The 22,214-nt window shown below is 44.9% G+C and overlaps 1 protein-coding gene across 2 annotated transcripts in view; it reads right to left on the bottom strand.

Annotated features, from left to right (window-relative positions):
• Positions 1–22,214, bottom strand: part of ADGRB3 (adhesion G protein-coupled receptor B3) — a 434,966-nt gene that overhangs the window by 280,589 nt on the left and 132,163 nt on the right. For both annotated transcript variants that reach the window (XM_035109688.3, XM_088665841.1), the window contains exon 3: positions 600–710. In XM_035109688.3, coding sequence (XP_034965579.1) covers positions 600–710 — 111 coding nt within the window. The remainder of the gene's footprint in view (positions 1–599; positions 711–22,214) is intronic.

Raw genomic sequence — 22,214 nt, 5'->3', positions numbered from 1 at the left:
AAAGTATGTCTTATAAGTTGAACACTGGGGTTCTTTTATTTTCCTTTAGTAGGTTACTTCTGGTTTTCTGATTTCCCATTGAGTCACTTTGAGGAGGAATCAAGGGAATGGAGCAACTCTGCTCCCACCCAGGAGAAGTGCAAACAAGTCTCATGGCTCCATATATCAGTACCTTATTATTATTATTATTATTATTGAGTATCTAGGCATCTTATTTTTGAAACAGGCTTATGTGTACTTAATATATGCTACACTTAATTTCCTTTTAAGAAGCTGTGTTGTTGTTTTGGGTGCTTTTTCCTTAAATGTTTACATTCAATATCGCTATTATATTAAAAGAGATATTGCTTTCTATTTAAAGAAGGACAAATATAACAGTATTCACATTTGACACTGTTTGTTTTTAAACAATCTGTCTAATTTTCAGCTACTTTATTTATGGACTTTAACTGGTGGCAAAAATAAAAATAAGAAGAAATGGCTTAAAAAAAGTATCAGCTTAGAAAACTGACAAATATGCAGCAAAAGATTATGGAGACATGCAGTGGCTTTTCTAAAATTAAACACAGTAAGTAGAAAAAATGTAACTAATGTATTACCAGTTTGTGCCATAAATTTAGCAGCATCAGCTTGTTCCTGAGGGACCCTTTTCTCATGAACAGATCGAGGTCGCTGACTTTTAATTGTATGATCTCCCATCATTCCAAATTCTAAAGACAGAATAAAGGTTTATGAAAGCTTGTGTGCAGACATTTCTCAAAAATTTACATACTATCTCATGCAATATGTTTGTCAAAAAATAAAAATAAAAATAAAAAAAACACCACCTGGAGAGGGCACTGGTAAAACTTCAGACCATGGCAATTAACATCAACTTAGTTTGCTAGGCTAGATAAAAAAATTATAATTAGGCTTAATTCTGTGTCTGGAGAGAGTTTTAAACCAGAAGCTTGTTTAAATAGGAAATAGAAACATATCAGTATTTTGACACATACTAAAAATCAGTTGCAGGACAAAAATCAGTTATTTAAACTGGAGACATTTTACTCAGAATATTTTAAATCAGTGCAAACCACACCAGTTAACTACCACCACTGAGTTAAGTGTTGTTGTTCTATGACAGAAGCTAGTGTTTCCTGTGGAGATCAATACCTTCCCTGCTCATCATTCAGCCTGATGGACTGGTAAGCATATCTTCATGAGAACAAAGACAATGTCACATAATGAAGTGGCCCATAAAATGCTCAGTGATAAGCTGGATGCAATGGCAGCTGTGTCTGTTACTTTCATTGCTTCAGAAAACTCTCATAGTTATTAACAAAGCGTGTGGAAGGCCCAAGGCTTTTCTTCCCTGCTGTTGATTCTAAAACAGAACTCTCTTTGATTTTAATAGGGGAAAATCTATGTTAAAAACTCCCATGTGGGAATTGTGAGATGCTGCTTGAAACAAAACCCAACTCTGCTGATAATTTTCTTCACTGCCTTTGGCAAATCACTTAACCTCTAAACAGCTTGAGCCTAAGATTTGCTATGCCTGTACATAAACGCTTATGACTGGGTGCCCGGACACCTACAGCCATACAACATCACAGAGTGATTATATCAGTAACAGAGGCAGGTGAACCATCACAATAAGCACCAGGGCGCCAAATTCAAGATGCACAGATGAGCTCCCTACAACACACACAAGTAGGCCTCAATCACACTCATGGTGGGAAGTGCCTCAGGAGTGAGCAGGGCCACTGTGTTGGTTGAGATCACTGTAGCAGACATCATTGGTCCTTAATAATGTGAAATCCCACATTGCAATAGCCCCTTTTCCAAGCTCCTTCCCAGTGCTATTTTTCTAGAAATAGAGGTGCCAGAACTCACCATTCTCTTAGAACAGCACCTGAGAGATGCCAGAACTGAGTTCCGGTGAGTTCCGGCTGAAAGAAAGCCCTGCTCCTTTCTATGAGCCGTTTTGTATATATGACAACCTCCATGCAAATGCCTGGGAGTGAGAGCTGAGTGGTCACTACAGTCATACCTCGGGTTGCGTTAGCTACAGGTTGCATATTTTCATGTTAAGTACTCGGCGGACCTGGAAGTGTTTACTTCCGGGTTCCGCCGCGCGCGCATGCACAGAAGCGTTCTGCACGCTTCATGCATGCGCTCTATTGCCGCTCTGGATATGTACTTTTCGGGGTGCGAACGGCACCCCAGAATGGACCAGGTACATATCCACTAACCACCTCCCCGAAGCAGGAGCTTACTAGGCTTTTGGAAGGAGGCAGGAAGATGCCCCCTCAGCTCTGTGCTCGCAAACTGGTTATGTTGCCCTAAAACAACCTCTGAGGACTTGGTCACACGGGGGCCAGAGCAAGGCAGAACTCAACCCAATATGGCTTCTAAATGATGACAAATGCCTTCATGTCATGGGGTAGCAGCTGAGTAGGATTACAGTTGGGTACCCAGCAATGTAGTGCTACCAATGATATGGAAAAATGTGTGCACACCTGAGGGGCATTATTTACCCAAACAATATATATATAGCAACAAGAAATGCCCTGTGCCTACAGAACTTCATAATAGACCAAACACAATGACTTAATCCATATTTGATCTCCAGTGACTTTATAGGTAAGGCAGTGGGCATACAATCAGTGTCAAAAGATGCATTGAGGTGTAATGCCTACATTGTAATATGCATGTGTTGGAGAGAAGGCATGCAACCATAGGGCTCATCCTGGATTTTAATGCACCATTTTTTTTAAAAAAATAACGTAAACAGTAACAGTGAATGCCAGGCTGCTGAATCTCCAGTCTGTAGGTAAGGATTCACTGGACTGTTTGAAGATGCAGCCCAAAACATCTGGAGGGCACTAAGTTGATGAAAACTGCTTAAGGAACACAGTTTTGTAGCTCTATGCTGTAGTGCTGAAGATAAAAGTTCAAAGGTTTGACTGCTGGTACAACATCGCCATGAAACTAAATGGGCTGGCCCATTATTTTGCTCTATGATATACCCTTCCAGAGCTTCTTGGCATTATATACTACTAGTTACATATGACTGGAGCTGGATCATGGCCAACAGGTTTAGCACTGAGGTGCCGTATACAAAATATATCAAATTTCCCCAAAAGCACATTGAAAATGGCACAAGGGTTACAAGGGTTGAGGATAAGTTTCAGGGCTCCATGTCACTCCTGGTTTCAGTTCTAAAATTCACCTAGCCCCAACACTGTTGTGCTGTGAGACACCTAATTGGTGTGATTGCCAGGGGTGGGGTGGGGGGAGAAATATAAAAATCTGTATAAAAATTACTGCTACCTCCTTGATATGGGTGCCCATACCAGCACATAAAAAATTTTTCCCAAGCCAAAATGCAAAATTGCCTGTCTGAATAGATCTGCAAATAATCAGTATGAAGAGCGGTATTAGACGATTTAATGCTGAAACCAGTAAAGGTGCTTTGCTTCTATAGATAAGCTTCATTTTAAGACCCAGGAAGCTTGACACTTTTTAATGCATTATTCCTTTTTTCCATATTTCCTAACACAGTTCTGTCACACCAAGTGAAACAGCACAGAGCGTTCAGCATCATTTGCTGTTACTTCACGTTGTTTTTCTAAATTTCCTCTCAATAGGTGTTTTAGTCACACCCACAACTGGCTGGTATATATACATATATATTTCATCACTAGATGGCAGGATGGGCCTTAATTTTAAGCTGCAGATCACTGCAGTAAAAACGAGAATCTGCTTTTTCTTTCTGTTTTTCCTCCTTCCATATTCTGTTCCAGCAAATAAATAAAAAATAATAAAAATCAGTAGGGTATTCTCCTGAGTACAGCTTGAGTGAAAAACAACAACAACAACAACCCCAAACCCAAATAAATATGAAAGATGAAGAAAACAGGGCAATTCTGATAGGCCCCTGGATTCACCCTGTGCTTTGCTAAACTAACTGAACTGAAAGGATAGACGTGTCCAAGCAGGTTACTGTTCACTCCTGCTTCTGAATACATTCCAATTAAAAATGAACTCTCAGGTTATGTATTCCCACATGTAATTCTCCTTGGGGAATTCCTCAGTATGATGGCAAAATACTAAAAAGAAAAGAAAAACATATTCTAACCACCCTTCAACAGCTGTTGAAGAGTATCTGTTGGGTTATCCCAACGGCCAAGAATAATGCTACAGAGAGGCAAGGGAGGTCTATTTTCTGTGGGAGGAATCAATGTTGCACTTAAGCAAAGGGTTCCATCAGGCAAACATTTCAGCTTACCCGATGGAACAAAACCCCTATCTCCCCTCCGTGCGCAGTTCCTGGAGTTCTCCCCAATTGTCAATTTTGGCGGCAAGATTGTATTTGCAGGGGGAGGACTGGGGGGTGGGGAGTCATTATTCAGGATTTCCACTCATTAGTTCAATCCCACCCTGTGAGTGTGAGAAGATAGCTAATACGTCCTCCCGGTTAAAATCTCCCTGCAGTGGGATTAGAATAGACAGCCTTAGACATACCCTTGGCCTGGTACACACAAACTTCTAAGCCATAGTTAGCATTCTAAGACTCCATACCCTCCAACATGCTGCCAATTAAAATTGGGATGCTCGTTATGCTATGCATGACCAATTATGCTTAGTCTCAACCTGAAGAGATGAGGAAAGACAGAGCCTCCCCCCCCCCCGCGATATAACAAGAACTTAAGCACTCTGCGTTGTGTTGTTGTTATTAAGTCAGGTTGGAACGTGTTGAGGGGAGGGGAAGGGAGGCAGGAAACATTCCCCCATGCAGGCCAGAGGTAGAGGATCCAAGAGCAATATCTGACAGAAGGTATGTGTGGGAAAGGAGTGGGGGAGGTACTTATTACTTCCCTACACCAAACAATGTGAGATCAAGAGAATGGGGGGATGATGACAGAACAGACCCCCTCCCCACAAATGAAAACAAAACCACATCAGGAGGTGTGCAGCAGGAAGGACTCAATATGGCTGTCTTTCTGGAGCAGCACTAGGATTCCTTCCATCACTCTCCTCTCCCTTCTTGACACCCCAGCTGCTTTCCACCTAAGCCACTGCCATCCCCTCACACAGAGAGGTGAGGGGGGCAACGCATGCAACAAGGCTGGAGAGATGGAAACGCATTCAATGAGGGTACAGAGATAGCTTGGGCTGCTAGGCAATCCCCAGGATTCAGAGGCACCCACCCACCCACAATTCAGCATTCCCCAGGCTTCTGTGATCCCCACCCAGACCTGTGTGACCAAAAGCTGAGCCACCAATGCCTCTACTCACGAAGAAGAACCATGTAGAAACCAAACTGGAGGTGGTAGAGGGAAAGAAAACAACACTGCAAATCCTGCAATTCTTGCTCAGCACCCCTTCCACCACTTGGGTCTGATGATCATGATAACAACAGATGCAGCCAAGAAAGCACTGCTCACACACTCCAGGGGGAAGGGAAGGCAGCTTTGGACTCGACTTGTCTATAAGCAAGCTTTGCCCGGCTTGCCACAGCTGCTGCTATCACCTGGGGGTGGGAGCACATGTGAGTGCACACGCACACACACCAGGTCCCCCCTTTCCCTTCACCCCTCCCATGACTGCTCTGCCTGCTCATCCATGTGCATGAGGAAGCGTGCACTGGGTGGGTGAGAGGAAAGAGGGAGGGGACTGTGCCTGAGCTGCAGTGGGGTAGCAACCACTGCCGCCTGAGAGGAGTCCCAACCTCGGGGCGTGCTATGAAATCCTCTCCTCTCTGCTCCAGCCAGGTGCCATGGAGAGGCTTAGGACAAGTGCCAGTTCATCCTCCTCCCTGAGATCAGTGGCTGTGACACTGGAGGGCAAAAGCATGACATTCCCAGATCAGGATGGTTTCTGTAAATCTGGGAGTGTCCTGCTAAAATTGGGACAGTTGATGGGTATGAACCTCCTGCCCTATGGCCATGCGAAAGAGATTGGAAGCTTCATCTTCCATTTTAGATTAATAAGAGTCTAGCATGATGTCTGCAGCAAAAACAGAACAAAATTGTGGTTAACCTTAACTATGGTTTGTTGAAACAAACCAGCTTATTTTGAGCCTGCCTGACAGATGTTGTTGGACTCCAACTCCCATCAGCCCCAGCCAGTATGGCCAACGATCCAGGATGATGGGATTCTTACAACAAATTGTAGTTAAGCTTGACCACTGTTGGGTTCAAAGAAACAGCAAGCTGTGATTAATCTAAAACAGAACAAACATTCACATGGCCTTTTTTTAGCTGCACCAGAGAGGGAGAAAGGAAGCAGATGAACCTGAGGCTTCCCTAGGCTCATTCTCATAACCTAGAGTATGATTCAGCTTTTTGTCTGAACCAGCCCACTATTTCTCTATTTTCCTGCACTGGGAGGACTGTACTTTGAACACTGTAAGAATGGCTCTGCTGAGTTAGGCCAAAGGCCCATCCAGTCCAGGGGCCTGTTCTCACCATGGGCAACCAGATGCCTCCAGGAAGCCCGCAAGCAGAACTATTACGTATTAGAACTACTTTGAAGACTGTTCCAAGGATGTAAAGTGCTTTCAGCCCTCGTAAAATGCACTACACATTATAAAGCTTATCCACACTTACCTTTTGCCCCCACTCTTTCTAGGCTCAGGTCCGCACTTTTTACCTTGGAGCTTTCCCTGGGGGAAAAAATCACTCTTTCGCACTCAATCGGAGCAAACGTCTATTTGGGTTTTATGTGGATTGCCGTTTCTTCTGATTAAGCTTTAAAGAGTGTGTTTTCATGGAGAAAACTCTGGAGCAAGAAAAAAGAAAAGCTTGGACCATGCCTGGAAAGCACAGAGGAAAAGTAAGTGTGGATAAGCCCATGGTAACCTCTCTAAACTACCACTCCTATTCATAAGATCACTCAGTCTGATGAAAGAGACGTGTGGAACAGCTAGAAGTCTTGCATATTGCACTCAAGAGATTGTCTACACTGGATGGTTCTGCAAGGTGTCAGGCTGGAGTCTCTCCCAGGCCTAATTCCAGATGCTGCAAATGGAACGAGGGATCTTCTGCATGCAAAGCAGATGCTCTACCACTGAGCTGTACAAATACCAAAATGGATAGGTATAAAATACGGACAGCACCTACAAAGCTGCATAACACTTTGATCAACAGACTCTCCATAATTTAAACTTTGACTTTCCAGATCTGTTGTCTTCTGTTGGATGAATTTTAAACATACTTGTGTCAAATTAAAAATTCAAAGACTGCAAGTCTTCTTGACCCAGTTTAAAGGATGCCTCTGCCCCACTTAGGTTGCTGATTTATCTAATGCATTGCAAACTAAACCCAAATAATTTGTCAATCAATTGTAAGATGGCTGGCCAAGGACCACCTTTGCATATTGCTGATACCAAGTACAGTACATGCTCAGTAATGGAAGCACCATTTTTCTCCTAAGTATAGCTTTACTTGGAGGCAGCTTGGATATGCTACATTTCCCCCTATTGAAACAGGTTTGTGGGTCTGGAAGCCCCTGATTTCTGAGGAGTTTAGCTCACTTTTGACATGACCCAGAAGCTGTACGCCGGCTCCCTCGGCCAATAAAGCGAGATGAGCGCCGCAACCCCAGAGTTGTCCACGACTGGACCTAACAGTCAGGGGTCCCTTTATGTTATTATAGCATATGGAGTTTTTCTTGTTAGGTGTATGGCACAACAAAGTGAAAAACAGTGTTTTCTTTTTCCACACAGGTACATTTAATCCCAAGAATCCCATTTTGTAGTTTTCTGCCATTGGGGGTGTATATAAACCTCACCTACCGTGGTCACTGTCTGGTATTGCAGGTATAAAAAAAATGAGCAATGAGACAGCTAGTCACATGGTTTTGTTTGCCTTTTGGGCTGTGTTAGTTCCATGGTGAATGGTGTGATAACAACTGTGGCACAGATATTTTATTACCTCTGGCTCAGATCTCCCCACTCAGCCATGAAGCTCAATGGGTAGCCTTCGGCCAGCCACTATCTCTTAGTTTAACCTACCTCACAGGGTTGTTGTGAGGATGAAATGGGAAAGAGGAGAAGCATGTACACCACCTTGAGGTCCTTGGAAGATAAAAGGTGGTATACAAACATAATAATTACATAAATAAAATAAATACATAAAGAGATCTATCACCAGTTTGACCGGTATTACTCTACAGTCGTTAACTAGGGGCTGTATATATACACTGAAACATATACTATAGTGCTTATATTTTCCAACATTATTGATGACAGTGGGTGATGCAGAACAGAAAGTGGATCTTATCCAATTGTATGTTGAAGTTTGTATCACTTAACTCACAGATGCTCCATAAACATCTGACAACAATAAAAAAAAAACCTACCCAGATTTAAGCAAAAACCTGATTTGAGAATTTCAATAGTCAAATGCAGACAATATTCAGTTAATTTCATTGTGGAAATATGGACAATCATTATACAATATTCAGCACGTATCAGACTTCAATAAACCTTTATCAATATACTAGCACATGTATGCAAACACAAAACTTTTAGTAAAAAATGAAGTGCCTAGAAAGCACTTAATCTCGTACCATCTGCAGATACTGTAGGCAGAAAACAGTACTAATAAATCTGGAAAGTATTACTTATCTCTGATTAATGCAACAAATTCTGGCTCAGTAATATCTGAATTGGGGGAGGGGTGGCGGCCACCAAGCATAAAATTAAAAATACCTCACAATGGATGAAACTTGAAAGAGATGCCTTTTAGCTGTAGCATCTTATACAGTGGTACCTTGGGTTACAAACGCTTCGGGTTACAAACTCCGCTAACCCAGAAGTAGTACCTCGGATCGAGAACTTTGCCCCAGGATGAGAACAGAAATCGCATGCTGGCGGCATGGTAGCAGCGGGAGGCCCCATTAGTGAAAGCACACATCAGGTTAAGAACGGTTTCGGGTTAAGAACGGACCTCCGGAACGAATTAAGTTCGTAATCCGAGGTACCACTGTACTAGATAAGTAAGTGCATTGTAGCTTTGCCCCACTTTCCTTTGAAAAGTCATAGAAGTCCACCACTAGAGAGAAAGGGCTATGCTGATGGCCCTTAAGATGTGGGGTAAGATTCCATCATTGGCCTCTCCTCATCCTCATCCCCTCCTCAATCTGATGGAATTCATAAAGGAAAGCTGCACCCAGAAGGTGTGTTGGTGGCTACTGTGCAAAGCACCAAAACAGGCTGGAGCCTCTTGCATACATTCTGAAACTCTGCCATGTGCTCTGTGCCCTACTGTCATCATGGAGCAAGCTCCTGCAGGGCCTAGATTGCTATGCTTCCAATCAAGAAAAGAGAAACCATGCAAATCTTGATGAAGTGTACATCTGGGTCATAGCTGCCAAGTCTCCCGTTTTTCGCAGGAAACCCCTGTATTTTAAACCGTTTCCCACTGGCAGCCCATATTGGGAAAAATCCTGTAAATCCCCCGGATTTCTTACCTGCCAGGGAGACTCCATTTTGGATGTTGGCGCCGCCCGATTTCCGGTGCCCATACATGGGGAGTGCGGCACCGCAAGTCGCTTCTACGCATGTCCAGACATGCGTAGAAGCGACTTCCGGTGCCGCACCGCTGCTGATCCCGCATTTTTCAGCAGGAGACTTGGCAGCTATGATCTGGGTACAAATAATTTTGCCCCCAACAAATATACTTGCTGCTGGAGGTAAAGGACACCCCTTCTTTTCCTTGTTCTCCATCTTCCCTGCTCTATTCACACATAAAGAACAGGTAGACCGGGAAGACCTTGTGCAACAAGGATCTGCCTGGAATGAGTGACTCTGATCAATGCAGGAACAATAAAGCCAAATGAAAAATGGCTTGCAGTAAACCCAGAATGACCTTTCTCAAATTGACCAGGTAATATAGATAAACACAGGTTACTGGCGATTATCAGGGGCTGACAGCTCAGGTGGCGGAAAGGGAGTCGCACACAAAAATAGTCTTCCCTCCCTTCCCATGAAGCTTCATTTGAAAGCTGTTTGCAAAGATGAGAAAAGGAGAAAGTCACACAGGTGGCCCAGTATCAGCATCTTCCCTGCTACCCATGTAGGCATTTCATAATCTATGCTGCATCATGAGAACAACAGTAAGATATAATTAGGTCACAAAGCAAGAATCCTATATATGAACAGAATAAATCAGCTGGCTGAAATGAATGCTGTATCAATGCTGCCAAGTATGCTTATCTCCTGCCACATAAATTGCTGAGACTGACCCCCACCCCCCTTTGCATATGCTAATTTCCCATTCCACTACAGTCCTTCTTAATGCATCAAATGCCACTCTGGAGAGTCTCCTGATCCTTAGACCCAGCATTTGAGGGAACACAAAGAACATAAGAACCATTAAAAAAATGTTGGTAGTTGTGTGAACTTTTGGATCTCTGTCAATTTTTTTAGAGGCAGTATGTCCCGTCCTAACGGTTTCTTCTTGATAGTTCCACCTTGTTCATAGTTAGCTCACTGAACATTCCTTTCCCCATATGTGTGCGACATTAAGCTTGTTCACATGTAACACTGAGCACAAATATTTGTGTGAAAGAGTGAACACTTGCTGATCACAGTTCAACTATTGTGTACATGGACTGAACATGACATGTGAATGAATGTACAGGAACAAATACGCTCACTGAATGTGTAAGACCCAAATTACCATCCTTGGACCATACTTCTGTATTGGAGAAAAACAGCAACAACTATTTTATCCCCCCCCCCTGAAATTTCCAAACCTTAAATACTGTATATACTTGCATAAATCTCTACCCTTCCCTCTGTCATGTCCCATTTCTCTCCTTCTCCAAAATACCTTGCAAAATGCAAGTTTAAAAAGGTGACAAGTGGAATGTCATAAATACACACAAAGGGGAAAAATAAAAAATGAAGCAAATATCAGCGATCTGAAGCTAACCCATCGTAAGATGATACAAAATCTGACAAGTATTGTAGAGACAGAAACCCCTCTAAGCCACAATGGACCAGTTATGGCAAAAGGAGGGAAAGGGACTCTTCCCAGTCAAAACAACAACTGTATTACCTCCAGGTTTCTTGAGACAAGATGATGGATAGACTGCTAAGCTAAAGAAATAGCTACACTCTAGAATAGGGATAAAGCCATATTGATAATCTCTAACTTCTGCTAGATATTTTGTGTTTTGGGGAGATGCTGCTCAGTGGCCATAACTGTTTCACATCATTAATTGATATGTTGTTTCTCTTTCTATGCTTATTGAAATACTAGGCACATCATAAGTGGTCTAACAAGAAATCCATCAATGCTCTTATCCTTTTCCAAACAAATATGAAACCTCTAATGTACACTTCAGTATTAATATTCATTGGCTTGCCCTACTGTAATTGTTTTGGCTAGAGAGGTTGACAATAAAACTATTTAGTTCTGTTCTTATTATTTCTGAAGATTTCCATGCCCCAGTTTAAATGTCCATTCAAATAAATAATTTCATGTTCCTACATAATAATGCACACATCACTGATAACTGTAATTTGAACCAGATGAAAGCTGAAACTGGTACAGTAGCTAGAGTAGTCTGCTTCCATGTTGGAAACCCAGGTTTCCCACATCTGTGCTCCCCCAGGGAGCAGAATGGGTGACTTAGTAAATGTCACCATCTCTTAAGTTAAGATGCAATCCAAGCCTCTGGTTGGCAGAGGTGGGGCTCACGGATGGCACAAGACAGTTTGGCACCTGAGGCGAACCAGAAAATGGTGCCTCCCTCCCTTCAAGGAAAGAAAGAGTGAGCGAAGAGCTACATCTCTGCTCAGCTTTGCTTTGGGATCTACTTCCCCTGTGGATCCTGCCACCAGAAGCAGTCAGCTCAGCTTGCCTCATGGGTGGTTCAGCCCTGGTGGGGCTTAATGGACCAGCATAACCAACACCACACCCATTAGTCAGGGCAGAAGGAGAGGGGAAGTTAAAATGTCACTTCACCACACCAGGCTGGCATAGTGAAGAGGCCTGGACAAGTCTGCTTACTCTTTTGGTGTGGCAGCATTGCAGGCCACCGTTGCTTCCTTTCATAGGGATCCAGCCAGGAGCCATGGCTGCTGGGGATTTCCCTGTCAGTTGGATGGATCTTTGAGCTCTCTCTGCTGGCTGGGAATTCAGATCCAAGCCTGTCTGCAAATTGGCCAATGGCTGGCAAGCTTGGAGGCTGGCCCTCCTTGGCTTCCCTCAGGTCCACTTCCAGGATATTTAACGTGGCCTGCGCCAGCCCCAGCACCTGCTTCTCCTCCTATGCCAAACCTCTTCATCTGTAGTCAATAAAGTTGTGGTCTGATTGGATCCTATTTTGATTGTGTGATGTCCTTTCTTTCTACCTCAGTTGGTGAGGTGAGGAGAGTGTGGGGCCTGGGCTGCAATGGGGTGGGGAGTTACCGTATATACCACTGGCAATGAAATATTCTGTATGGGGCACTGATGTTTTACACGTTCATTGTTTATTTTGGGGGTTGTTACCCTTTCTAGGTCTATGGGCATGTTCTGACATTTGAGCAACTATCATGAACATCACCTGCTGTGGTTGCTTCTCCCACAAACCAAATCCCACAAAATGGGTCTGAGTCTTGAAAAGCACATGGACCTGAAATGAGAAAGAGTCACTTTTCCAACTTCCTTCTTCAGCTTTGTATACTTTACAAAGGAGGGGGGAAATGACCACCTGCTGCTCATCACCAAGGAGGCCTTGAAAGGTGGGGTCCTCAGAGGCTTCATGTGCCATTATTTTATGCCTTTCTTCCAAATAATTCAAGGCAGAATGCATGGGATTCCCAAGTGGTTTCCTATCTAGACACTGACCCGATCCAGAACTTCACTTCAGCAAGATTGACACATATTGTGTCTTCAGGCCATGCCCTTGTTCCATTTGGAATACAATCACAATTGTGTATTTATTGAGTAATTAAAACTGGGAGAAGGCCATTTTCAAATCACCCCATCAATGCTATTTTGAATAAATGTTACAGAAGCTCCCCACTGGAGCAAGAATAAATATTCTTGCATTGCTTATTTCCCATATTGTTCTTTCCTTTGTCAGGCAGATTTATTTCTAGGTCTGTTTGCTTTGTCTAATCTCAAATGTTTTCTTCCTATGTCTTTACACTGAGAAACTTTTGTAATCTTTTATTTATGCACTAGTTCCATTTCTCTCGTCAAGCAATCATGTTCAAAGACCAGCCTTTGTGTTTCTGTGGTTTGACAGAAAGACATGCAGCAAGATCTCCAATAACTATAGGGCAAATTGAGGATTCTATATACCAATACTTTCCCGTTTCAATAGGGGAAAAAACCTTTCCCTTTTTTGTGCTATTCAAATAAAAACAGCAACACTTCCAATATTCTACATATGCTTATTTTACTTGACATACTACAGGGACTTGCGAAATGCTGAACTGTTAGACTCTCCTGTATTATGCTTTTCTTAAGGCAATAAGGAACTACAGACAAAACTGTAAAAAGGGGGGGGGGAATGAGTTGAACATCTGTGGTACCCTATGCATATCCAAACACCCAAATCCAAAATGAAATCCAAGAAAAGAAGCTTACCAGATCTTAGTTATGAATATGCAGTTCAGAATCTGCAATCCCCAAGCCATATTTCTCTTCAAGACCATATTCCCTTACCAAAACCTGTTTTTAAGGGTTTCCATCAAAACTATATATTTACTAAAGGCCTTAATAAGAATACTCTTGACTGATTGTAGACTGGAACCAGAGTCCCTTTTCTAGTAGAAGTATGGAAAAGAGGAAGTTTTATCCAAGTAAAGTGATAACAAGATACTCATGGGATCAAGTAGGCATGGTAGGATGTGAGATTATGGTATAATGGAGCCATAAATAAAGAGAAAGTGTGCATAAGAAGAACATAACAAAATGTAATACCGGTAGGTGGCAAACAGCACAAATATATGTACTGAGACAACATTCAAATCAGTATATTCTTTACAACTATGTTTTTCTGGCTCCATAACTAGCTGGCCCTGCCACACGTTGCTGTGGCTTTTTGTGTTAAATGGACCTTTTAATGTTAAATGGACCTTCAGAGTCCCCCTTCATTTTGCACACAATCATTCCCCCAAAACGAGTGTTCTGTAAAATTTTGCCCTGTCCCAACCCTGACTCCCCTACCCACGCGTGTTCTGTAAAATCCCCCAAACCCCACCCTGACACATTTATCCTACTCAAAGGCATGGCCCTGTAAAAGGCCCATATTCAGTTGGTTGTGGCCTGCGGCCTAGTCAGTTCTCCCAGCTGGCCAATGCTGTGGCCTATTCAGTCGGCTGGGCAATGCTGGGCCTTGTTGCTGCAAAAGGCCTGTTTTCAGTTGGTTTCCGTGGAATTTTGTGATGTCACCGATTGTCTGCAGCCAATGGAGACGCTGTTTCCCCGTTCTATTTCCCAGCATGCACTTTCGTCTGAGTGGGGAGGTTTTGAACAAGGGGTTTGGGTTTTTTATGTTGCACAGGTGTGACATCTGTCTTTGAAAATGGTATGGGCTTGCTCTCGTAGTCACATTTGACTTTGTGTCAAAATTTGAACGCAATCGGTCTAGCGGTTTCATTGAACATTGGAGACGAACACACATGCCCAGTTTACATTTATATATATATATACCGTAGATAGCACGTCTGCATATGAGCTATATTAGCTATCGTGCTCTGGCATGTTAAACCAGGACCAATAAAGGAAATAAGTAGCCCTTGCTCACACTTAATGCTAGAGCGGGCTATGGCTTCATGTGAACGAGCAAACGTGAGGGCTCCTGGTGAGGAGACTGTAACAGCTTTGCTCCTTCCTGCTTGCTTTGCTGCTGGGCTAAGCTAAGCTGTGTTCTGGTTTAGCACGTCATCTGAACCCAAGTTAATGGTATAGCTGTCCCAGACAAAGTACAAATCTTGGTTACAGCTCATGGGAGAAAGCTAAACTCCAAGACTGTGTTTGGCTGACATGCTAAGCCTAACCATGGCTTAGCTCAGTGCAGTACAGCAGCAAAATGACCAGAGGGAAGCAAAGGGGCCACGATTTCCTCTCTCAGAGTCTGCAGGTTTCTCTGTTCACATTAAGGTATGGCTTGGCTTTGTGTTATATGTGAACTTTATGACACCCGTCTTGAGTGACTCATGCAGTGCAAACCACCTGTGCCCTTCACAGACTAGTAATGGAATCATAGAATTGTAGAGTTGGAAGGGACCCAAGGTTCATCTAGTCCAACCCCCTGCAATGCAGGAACCTCAACTAAAGCATCCATGACAGATGGCTATCCAACCTCTGCTTAAAAGAGTCCACCACCTTCCAAGGGAGTCCGTTTCACTGTTGGACAGCTGTTACTGTCAGAAAGTTCTTCCTAACGTTTAGTAATAATCTCCTTTCTTGCAATTTGAATCCATTGGTTTGAGTCCTAGCCTCCAGAGCAGGAGAAAACAAGCTTGCTGTATCTTCTATGTGACAGCCCTTTAGATATTTGAAGATGACTATCACACCTCTTCTTTTCCAGGCTGAACATACCCAGTCCCCTCAACTGTTCCTCATAAGGCTTAATTTCCAGACCCTTGATCATCTTGGCCACTCTCCTAGTCCTCCAGGATGGTGAAACCAGCAAACACAGGCACACGTCATGTTATGAAAAAAGTGTAATTTATGCACTCTCATAGGCTTTGTGTATAATGCCGATTGAGATGGCTATATTCTAAGCAATTACTGTGAAATAGGCAATTACTGGAAACAGCCAATATGAAAGCGATGCATGCTCAGCTCTCTCCTGTAGACTTTTTTTGGAGAGAGGGGAAGGGGGGGGGGAGAGGGAGAGAGATGTGCTGTCAGAGACACTCACCCAACACACACAAACACTAACCTTCATAAGTCTGTGCATGTTAACTTATCTACATCTTTTTACTTTCAAGTACAGAGTTGGATTGCTTAAGGCGGTAAAATCAATTCATCATAAATAATAAATTAAGCCAAGTTGTAATGCAATTTAGATATTTATGACCCAATTCTGTCCTACACCGACTTCAGTGGATTTAGAGCTGAGGGCTAAATTGGGCCAAACCCTATTTTGTTACTTATGTTTATGCTCCAAGCTGGAATTTATATATTTACAGGTTTCTTCTTGCATAAGTATATATATATTTTAAAGAAACTCCCAGTGCCACCACAGCTCCATTCCAACATTGGAACTATATTAAAAAATTTGGAAGCTGCATGTTATGTTATGCCATGGCCATAGATACCTTGCTGCAACACCCTTCGTCACAACTAAATGTGACAAGGCAAAGGAGCCTCCCCTACTGACCCAAGAAGCATGAAATGGAAGAAACTGAAGGAAAATCACAAGCACTTCCCGATGTTGGGATGTTAATACATCTGTAAAAGGTTTATCTGGTGTAGGTTTTATTTTTATTTTCATTTTTTTAAAAAAACACTTCATAAAGGAAACTGGCTTCAGTGAGGTCCTTTCTTCTAGCTATCCTGATTTTTCAAATATAAAATCATGGGGAAATGGTCAACCGAATAGGGTTCCTGTAGTTTGTCATTCTTGACCACAATGTTTTTCCAGTTGGCAGTAGAAAACTCAGATGTGTGCAACTCTTCTCAAATGCTGCCACCTCATGGCTAATCTAGAGTACCACCCAGAGATGTCAAAAGCAGAGATCAAAACTAGCAGCAAGAAGGGATGTCATGAACATCTACAGTGATTATTGTTGTGTATTGAGTCAAAGGATTTTATATCTGTATTATTATTGTCTGTATTTGCATTAGGATAAAGTAACTGCCTTTTGGTTCCAGAGGGTACAGCTACTATTGGTTCATTTAAGCTGCTGTATTTGGATCCTCTGTCTTATTGGTTCCCTCCAAAAGGCAGCACTGTGATTGCCTGATATTGTTCCCTCCAAAATGTATCCCTTTCTAGCTAGTTCCCTGTCCCTATAAATGTAGCCTTCCTGCCCTCACAGTCAGTCTTGTTCACTTTAATAAAGAGCTGTTACTAGAGAACTGTCTCCAGCATGTTTTGTCAAGAGAGCTGAAATCACAAACCCCACGTCACAACAACTGGCGATGAGGATGGGATCCGGAATGCTGAGGAGCGGTTAAACACAACCCTGCCTCAGAGTCCGGATTGCAGCTGAGAACAAGACTCACTGGCCAGCTGAGAAGACGACCCTGCCCGCTAGGACAATGGAGAGTCCAAGGGTATTGGAGCCCTTCCAGCCATCAGAGCCCCACACGTGGGAAGACTACGTTGAACGCTTCGCGTTCTTTGCAGTGGCTCAAGGGATCACCGATGCCAGCAAAAGAAGGGCCACATTCCTGAGCTACTGTGGGCCCGAGACCTTCAAGCTAGCCAAGGCATTACTTGCTCCAGCGAAGCTGAGTGAGACATCTCTCCAAGATATTCTTGCCTGCCTAACAAGCCACTTGGCGCCTACTGAGACCAAGATGGCCCGGCGGATGGAGTTCCATAAGAGGCAGCAGCATGCTGGGGAGTCTGTATCCGCATTTCTGGCTGAACTCCGGAAGCTCGCTCAGCACTGCGGCTTCCAAAATCTGGAAGAGACTTTCCTGGATCGGTTTATTGGGGGTCTGAGCAGCAAGAAAGCCAGAAGACGCATCGTGGCTAAAGAAGAGGTTACCCTTGCTTCAGCCTTGAAGGAGGCCACCGCCACGGAGAATTATGAAAGAGAGGAGCTTGATGCCAGTCGCAAGGCCACTAAGCCACAGATAGAAGTTGCGCATGCCATGGACGAGCTAGAGGCTACTCCGAGCCAGAGCCCAGTCCGTGGGGTCGAGTTGGTGCGTCAGGCCTGCACAGTGCACAAAGATCGCCGAGGCAGTTGCCCAGGTTGTGGCGGAAACCATGAGCGGAAGAGTTGTCGTTTCAGGGATGCTATGTGCCGGACGTGCGGAAAGACGGGTCACATCGCCAGGGTCTGTAGATCGGCGGTGTCGGGAGCGACAGGAGCACCTAGACTGGAGCATCGCAGACCACCCACAGCACCTCGTTTTCTAAAGGACTGCCACTACGTAACGGAGATCAATGGGAGGGCCGTGCAGTTTCCAGCGCAAGGCAAGGCACACGTCAAGGTGAAGATTGAGGGTCAGCAGTGTGACATGGAGGTGGACTCCGGATCTGCATTCACCATCGTGTCGGACCAGACCGCGAAGACATTCTTCCCCAGGGGTAAGTTGCCCCCTCTGGAGCCCTTCCCGGCAACCTTGCAGTCGTACTCAGCAGGCCGCATCCATGTTATGGGAATGTGTGCCGTGAGAGTACAGTTCCGGGACAAACAGGCTGTACTCAAACTGGTGATTGCGAAGGGCAGTCGCCCCAGTCTCCTGGGCACTGACTGGTTCCCCGCCCTGGGACTGAGTATCTCAGGGCTAAATTCAATCCAAACCTGCCCTGAGATGAGCGAGGCATTATGCAAGGAATTTGCTGGTCTCTTTAATGGAAAACTGGGTTGTTATAAAGGGCCCCCAGTTGACTTCGAGTTGGATCCCGGGGTGGCCCCAATCCGACTCAAACCAAGGCGAGTGCCATTTGCACTGCAACCCAAGATCGAGGCAGAGCTGGATAAATTGGTCAAGCAGGGAGTTCTCTCACCCGTGGAATCTGCTAAGTGGGAGACTCCAATCGTCACGCCCCTTAAAGCAAATGGGGAAGTCAGGATATGTGCAGATTACAAATGTACTATCAATAAGGCACTCAGGGGAAACTCATACCCCATTCCAGTCATATCACATCTGTTGGCTAAACTGGCTGGGGGCAAGGTGTTCGCCAAAATTGACCTGGCACAAGCTTACCAACAGCTGCCAGTAACCCCACAATCAGCGGAAGCACAGACTATTGTCACACATAAAGGGGCGTTCAGAGTTTACAGATTACAGTTCGGAGTTTGTGTGGCCCCAGGGATTTTTCAAGGGCTCATGGAACGCCTGTTAAGAGGTCTGCCGGGGGTCTTGCCATTTTTTGATGACGTTTTGATTGCTGGAAAAGACCCACAGGAATTGGTTGCGCGTGTCCGTGCAGTGTTGCTAAAGTTCAAGGAGGTGGGGTTGCAACTGAAAAAAGAAAAATGCAGTTTTGGGGTGCCAACTGCGGATTTCTTGGGGTTTAAAATTGATGCATCAGGCATCCACCCCACAGATGCTAAGATTAAGGCCATCATCGAGGCACCACGACCACAGAACAAGACGGAGTTGCAGTCATTCCTGGGACTTCTTAACTTTTATCATTCGTTCTTACCCCAGAAAGCTTCGGTAGCTGAACCATTACATAGACTTTTGCAGAAAAAGAATGTGTGGCGATGGGGGCGGGAGCAGCAGAAGGCTTTTGACTCCTTGCGAGAAATGCTGAGTAGCAGGAGCGTCCTTGCTCATTATGATGGGTCGAAGCCGCTGGTCCTGGCATGTGATGCCTCTCAATACGGCCTGGGGGCTGTGCTGAGTCATAGGGAACCGGATGGGTCGGAAAAGCCCATCTCTTTCTATTCCCGTACGTTGTCACCCACGGAGCGCAACTATGCTCAAATTGATAAAGAGGCACTAGCAATTGTGTCAGGTATCAAAAGGTTCTATGATTATTTGTACGGTCGCCATTTCTCCATTGAAACGGACCACAAACCACTGTTAGGGTTGTTCAACCCAAACAAACAAACGCCACAAATTCTCTCCCCCAGAATGTTGCGTTGGTCAATATTCCTGAATGGGTTCCAGTACACCTTGACCCATGTGCCGGGGAAACAGTTGTGCCACGCTGATGCGCTGAGTCGATTGCCCCTTCCTGGCGGGAGCAATGAGGATCCTGCTCCAGCGGAGCACATTATGATGCTAGAAACACTTCCGGGGGCTCCTGTAACAGCTACTGATATAGCTGAGAAAACGAGGAAAGATGCTGTTCTCTCCCGTGTGCTCACTTGGGTGGGGAGGGGGTGGCCAGGTGGTCCGCATGAAGAAAAATTCAGGCCTTATGCGACAAGGCAGCACGAATTGTCCATGCATAAGGGTTGTCTCCTATGGGGAGATAGGGTGATCATCCCAGCACCACTGAGAAACAGGGTTCTTGAGACGCTTCACATGGGACACCCGGGAATGGTCAGGATGAAGTCGCTAGCCCGATGTTATGTGTGGTGGCCTGGAATGGACCAGAACATAGAACAATGGGTACGAACATGCAAGGCATGCCAAGAGGTGCAGCCAGAAGTGGCCAGAGCACCAGTCCACTGGTGGGAGCAGTCCAGGACTCCCTGGAGCCGGCTGCACATAGATTTTGCTGGGCCATTCCAAGGGAAGGTCTTTTTGGTTATCGTTGATGCATATTCCAAATGGTTAGAAGTGGCGATGGTCCCTAGCATGGCATCAGCTGCCGTAATCAAGGTGTTGAGGCAGCTGTTTGCAACCCATGGGTTACCTGAGACCATTGTATCAGATAATGGGGCAGGTTTTGTATCCCAAGAATTCAGGGCATTCTTGGCTGATAACTTCATAAGAGGGGTCACATCCGCGCCCTTTCACCCATCCTCCAATGGGCAGGCTGAGCGCATGGTAAGAACAGCCAAAGAATCCATTGCGCGCTTAATGGAGGGTAACTGGTCGGCTCGCATTGCGCGAATGTTATTTTTGCAGCATGCGACGCCGTGTACTGCGACGGGCAAGTCGCCAGCTGAGCTGCTCTTAGGTAGAAGACTGGTAACGGTGCTGGATTATGTCCACCCAGATAAAATGCCAAACCGTAATTCAAGAGCAACCCCCCAGGCTGAGACTGACACAACAAGGTATCTCGCCCCTGAAGATCTGGTCTGGGTGAGGAACTATTCACGAGGTCTGCGGTGGGTGGCCGGTGCGATCACCCGGGCTAGTGGACCTGTGTCCTATTATGTGACCTTGGAAAATGGGCAAGTTTGGAAGAGACATATAGATTAGCTGAGGCGCCGGGCGCTCAGCAGGGAGGAGTCAGATAATTCCTCCCTGGCTAATGACGCACAGCTGCGAGACCAGAGTGAAGATGGCCCAGAGGTGCAGTCACCAGGGGCTTCAGCAAATGAACCAGGGTCTGCTAGTCCTCAGGATGACGAGGTACAGGTAGGGGACCCTGAGATGTCTGGGACTCCATCTGTTCCTGACGAAACCCCTATAGCAGCCCCTCCACCACAGGTAACACCCAATCCAGAACCTGCAACACCTGTTGTCAGGAGATCAAGTAGAAGTTGTAGGACCCCACAGTACCTGAGGGATTACGTCTGCTGTGCTCACTAGGGGGGGAGGGGTGTTGTGTATTGAATCAAAGGATTTTATATCTGTATTATTATTGTCTGTATTTGCATTAGGATAAAGTAACTGCCTTTTGGTTCCAGAGGGTACAGCTACTATTGGTTCATTTAAGCTGCTGTATTTGGATCCTCTGTCTTATTGGTTCCCTCCAAAAGGCAGCACTGTGATTGCCTGATATTGTTCCCTCCAAAATGTATCCCTTTCTAGCTAGTTCCCTGTCCCTATAAATGTAGCCTTCCTGCCCTCACAGTCAGTCTTGTTCACTTTAATAAAGAGCTGTTACTAGAGAACTGTCTCCAGCATGTTTTGTCAAGAGAGCTGAAATCACAAACCCCACGTCACAACAATTATTAGTCATTAAATATATTTTGGCTGCTATTTTTTAGGCATCACACTAATTTTGATTACTTCTAACATTTACAGAGAATACTACAAATTAGTTTATATATGTGTGTATATAACACAGCCTAAATAATACAGTGGACGCTCGGGTTGCGAACGAGATCCATGTGGGGGGCATGTTCGCAACCCGCAGCGCCGCATCTGCACATGCATGGGTCACGATTCGGCGCTTCTGCACATAGTGCGATTTAGCACTTCTGCGCATGCACGGGCGCCGAAACCCAGAATTAACCCGTTCTGGGACTTCCGGGTTTGGCACATGCACCGTACATAGCAGTTTGCCAGCGCTGCCGCTCCAGTGCCATACGGACGGTGCCGGGATCCTCTACTCGTGGCTGCAGCCGTGAATGGAGGATCATCCACATGCGGCTGAGGCGGCACAATGGCTGCTCGCGCTGCCACGAGCCCCCGTAGGGTGCCTTCTTGTCACCCCGCCCAGGTCGGACCGTCCCCCGGCCCCCTGTTGTGATGCCACTGAGCATGCCAACATCTGAGAAAATGGAACAATAGAAA

Source organism: Zootoca vivipara, chromosome 3 (assembly GCF_965207765.1).
Source record: "Zootoca vivipara chromosome 3, rZooViv2.hap1.1, whole genome shotgun sequence".
NCBI lineage: Eukaryota > Metazoa > Chordata > Lepidosauria > Squamata > Lacertidae > Zootoca > Zootoca vivipara.
The sequence above is the reverse complement of the archived record's forward strand: the minus strand, read 5'-3'. Positions and strand labels throughout refer to the sequence as shown.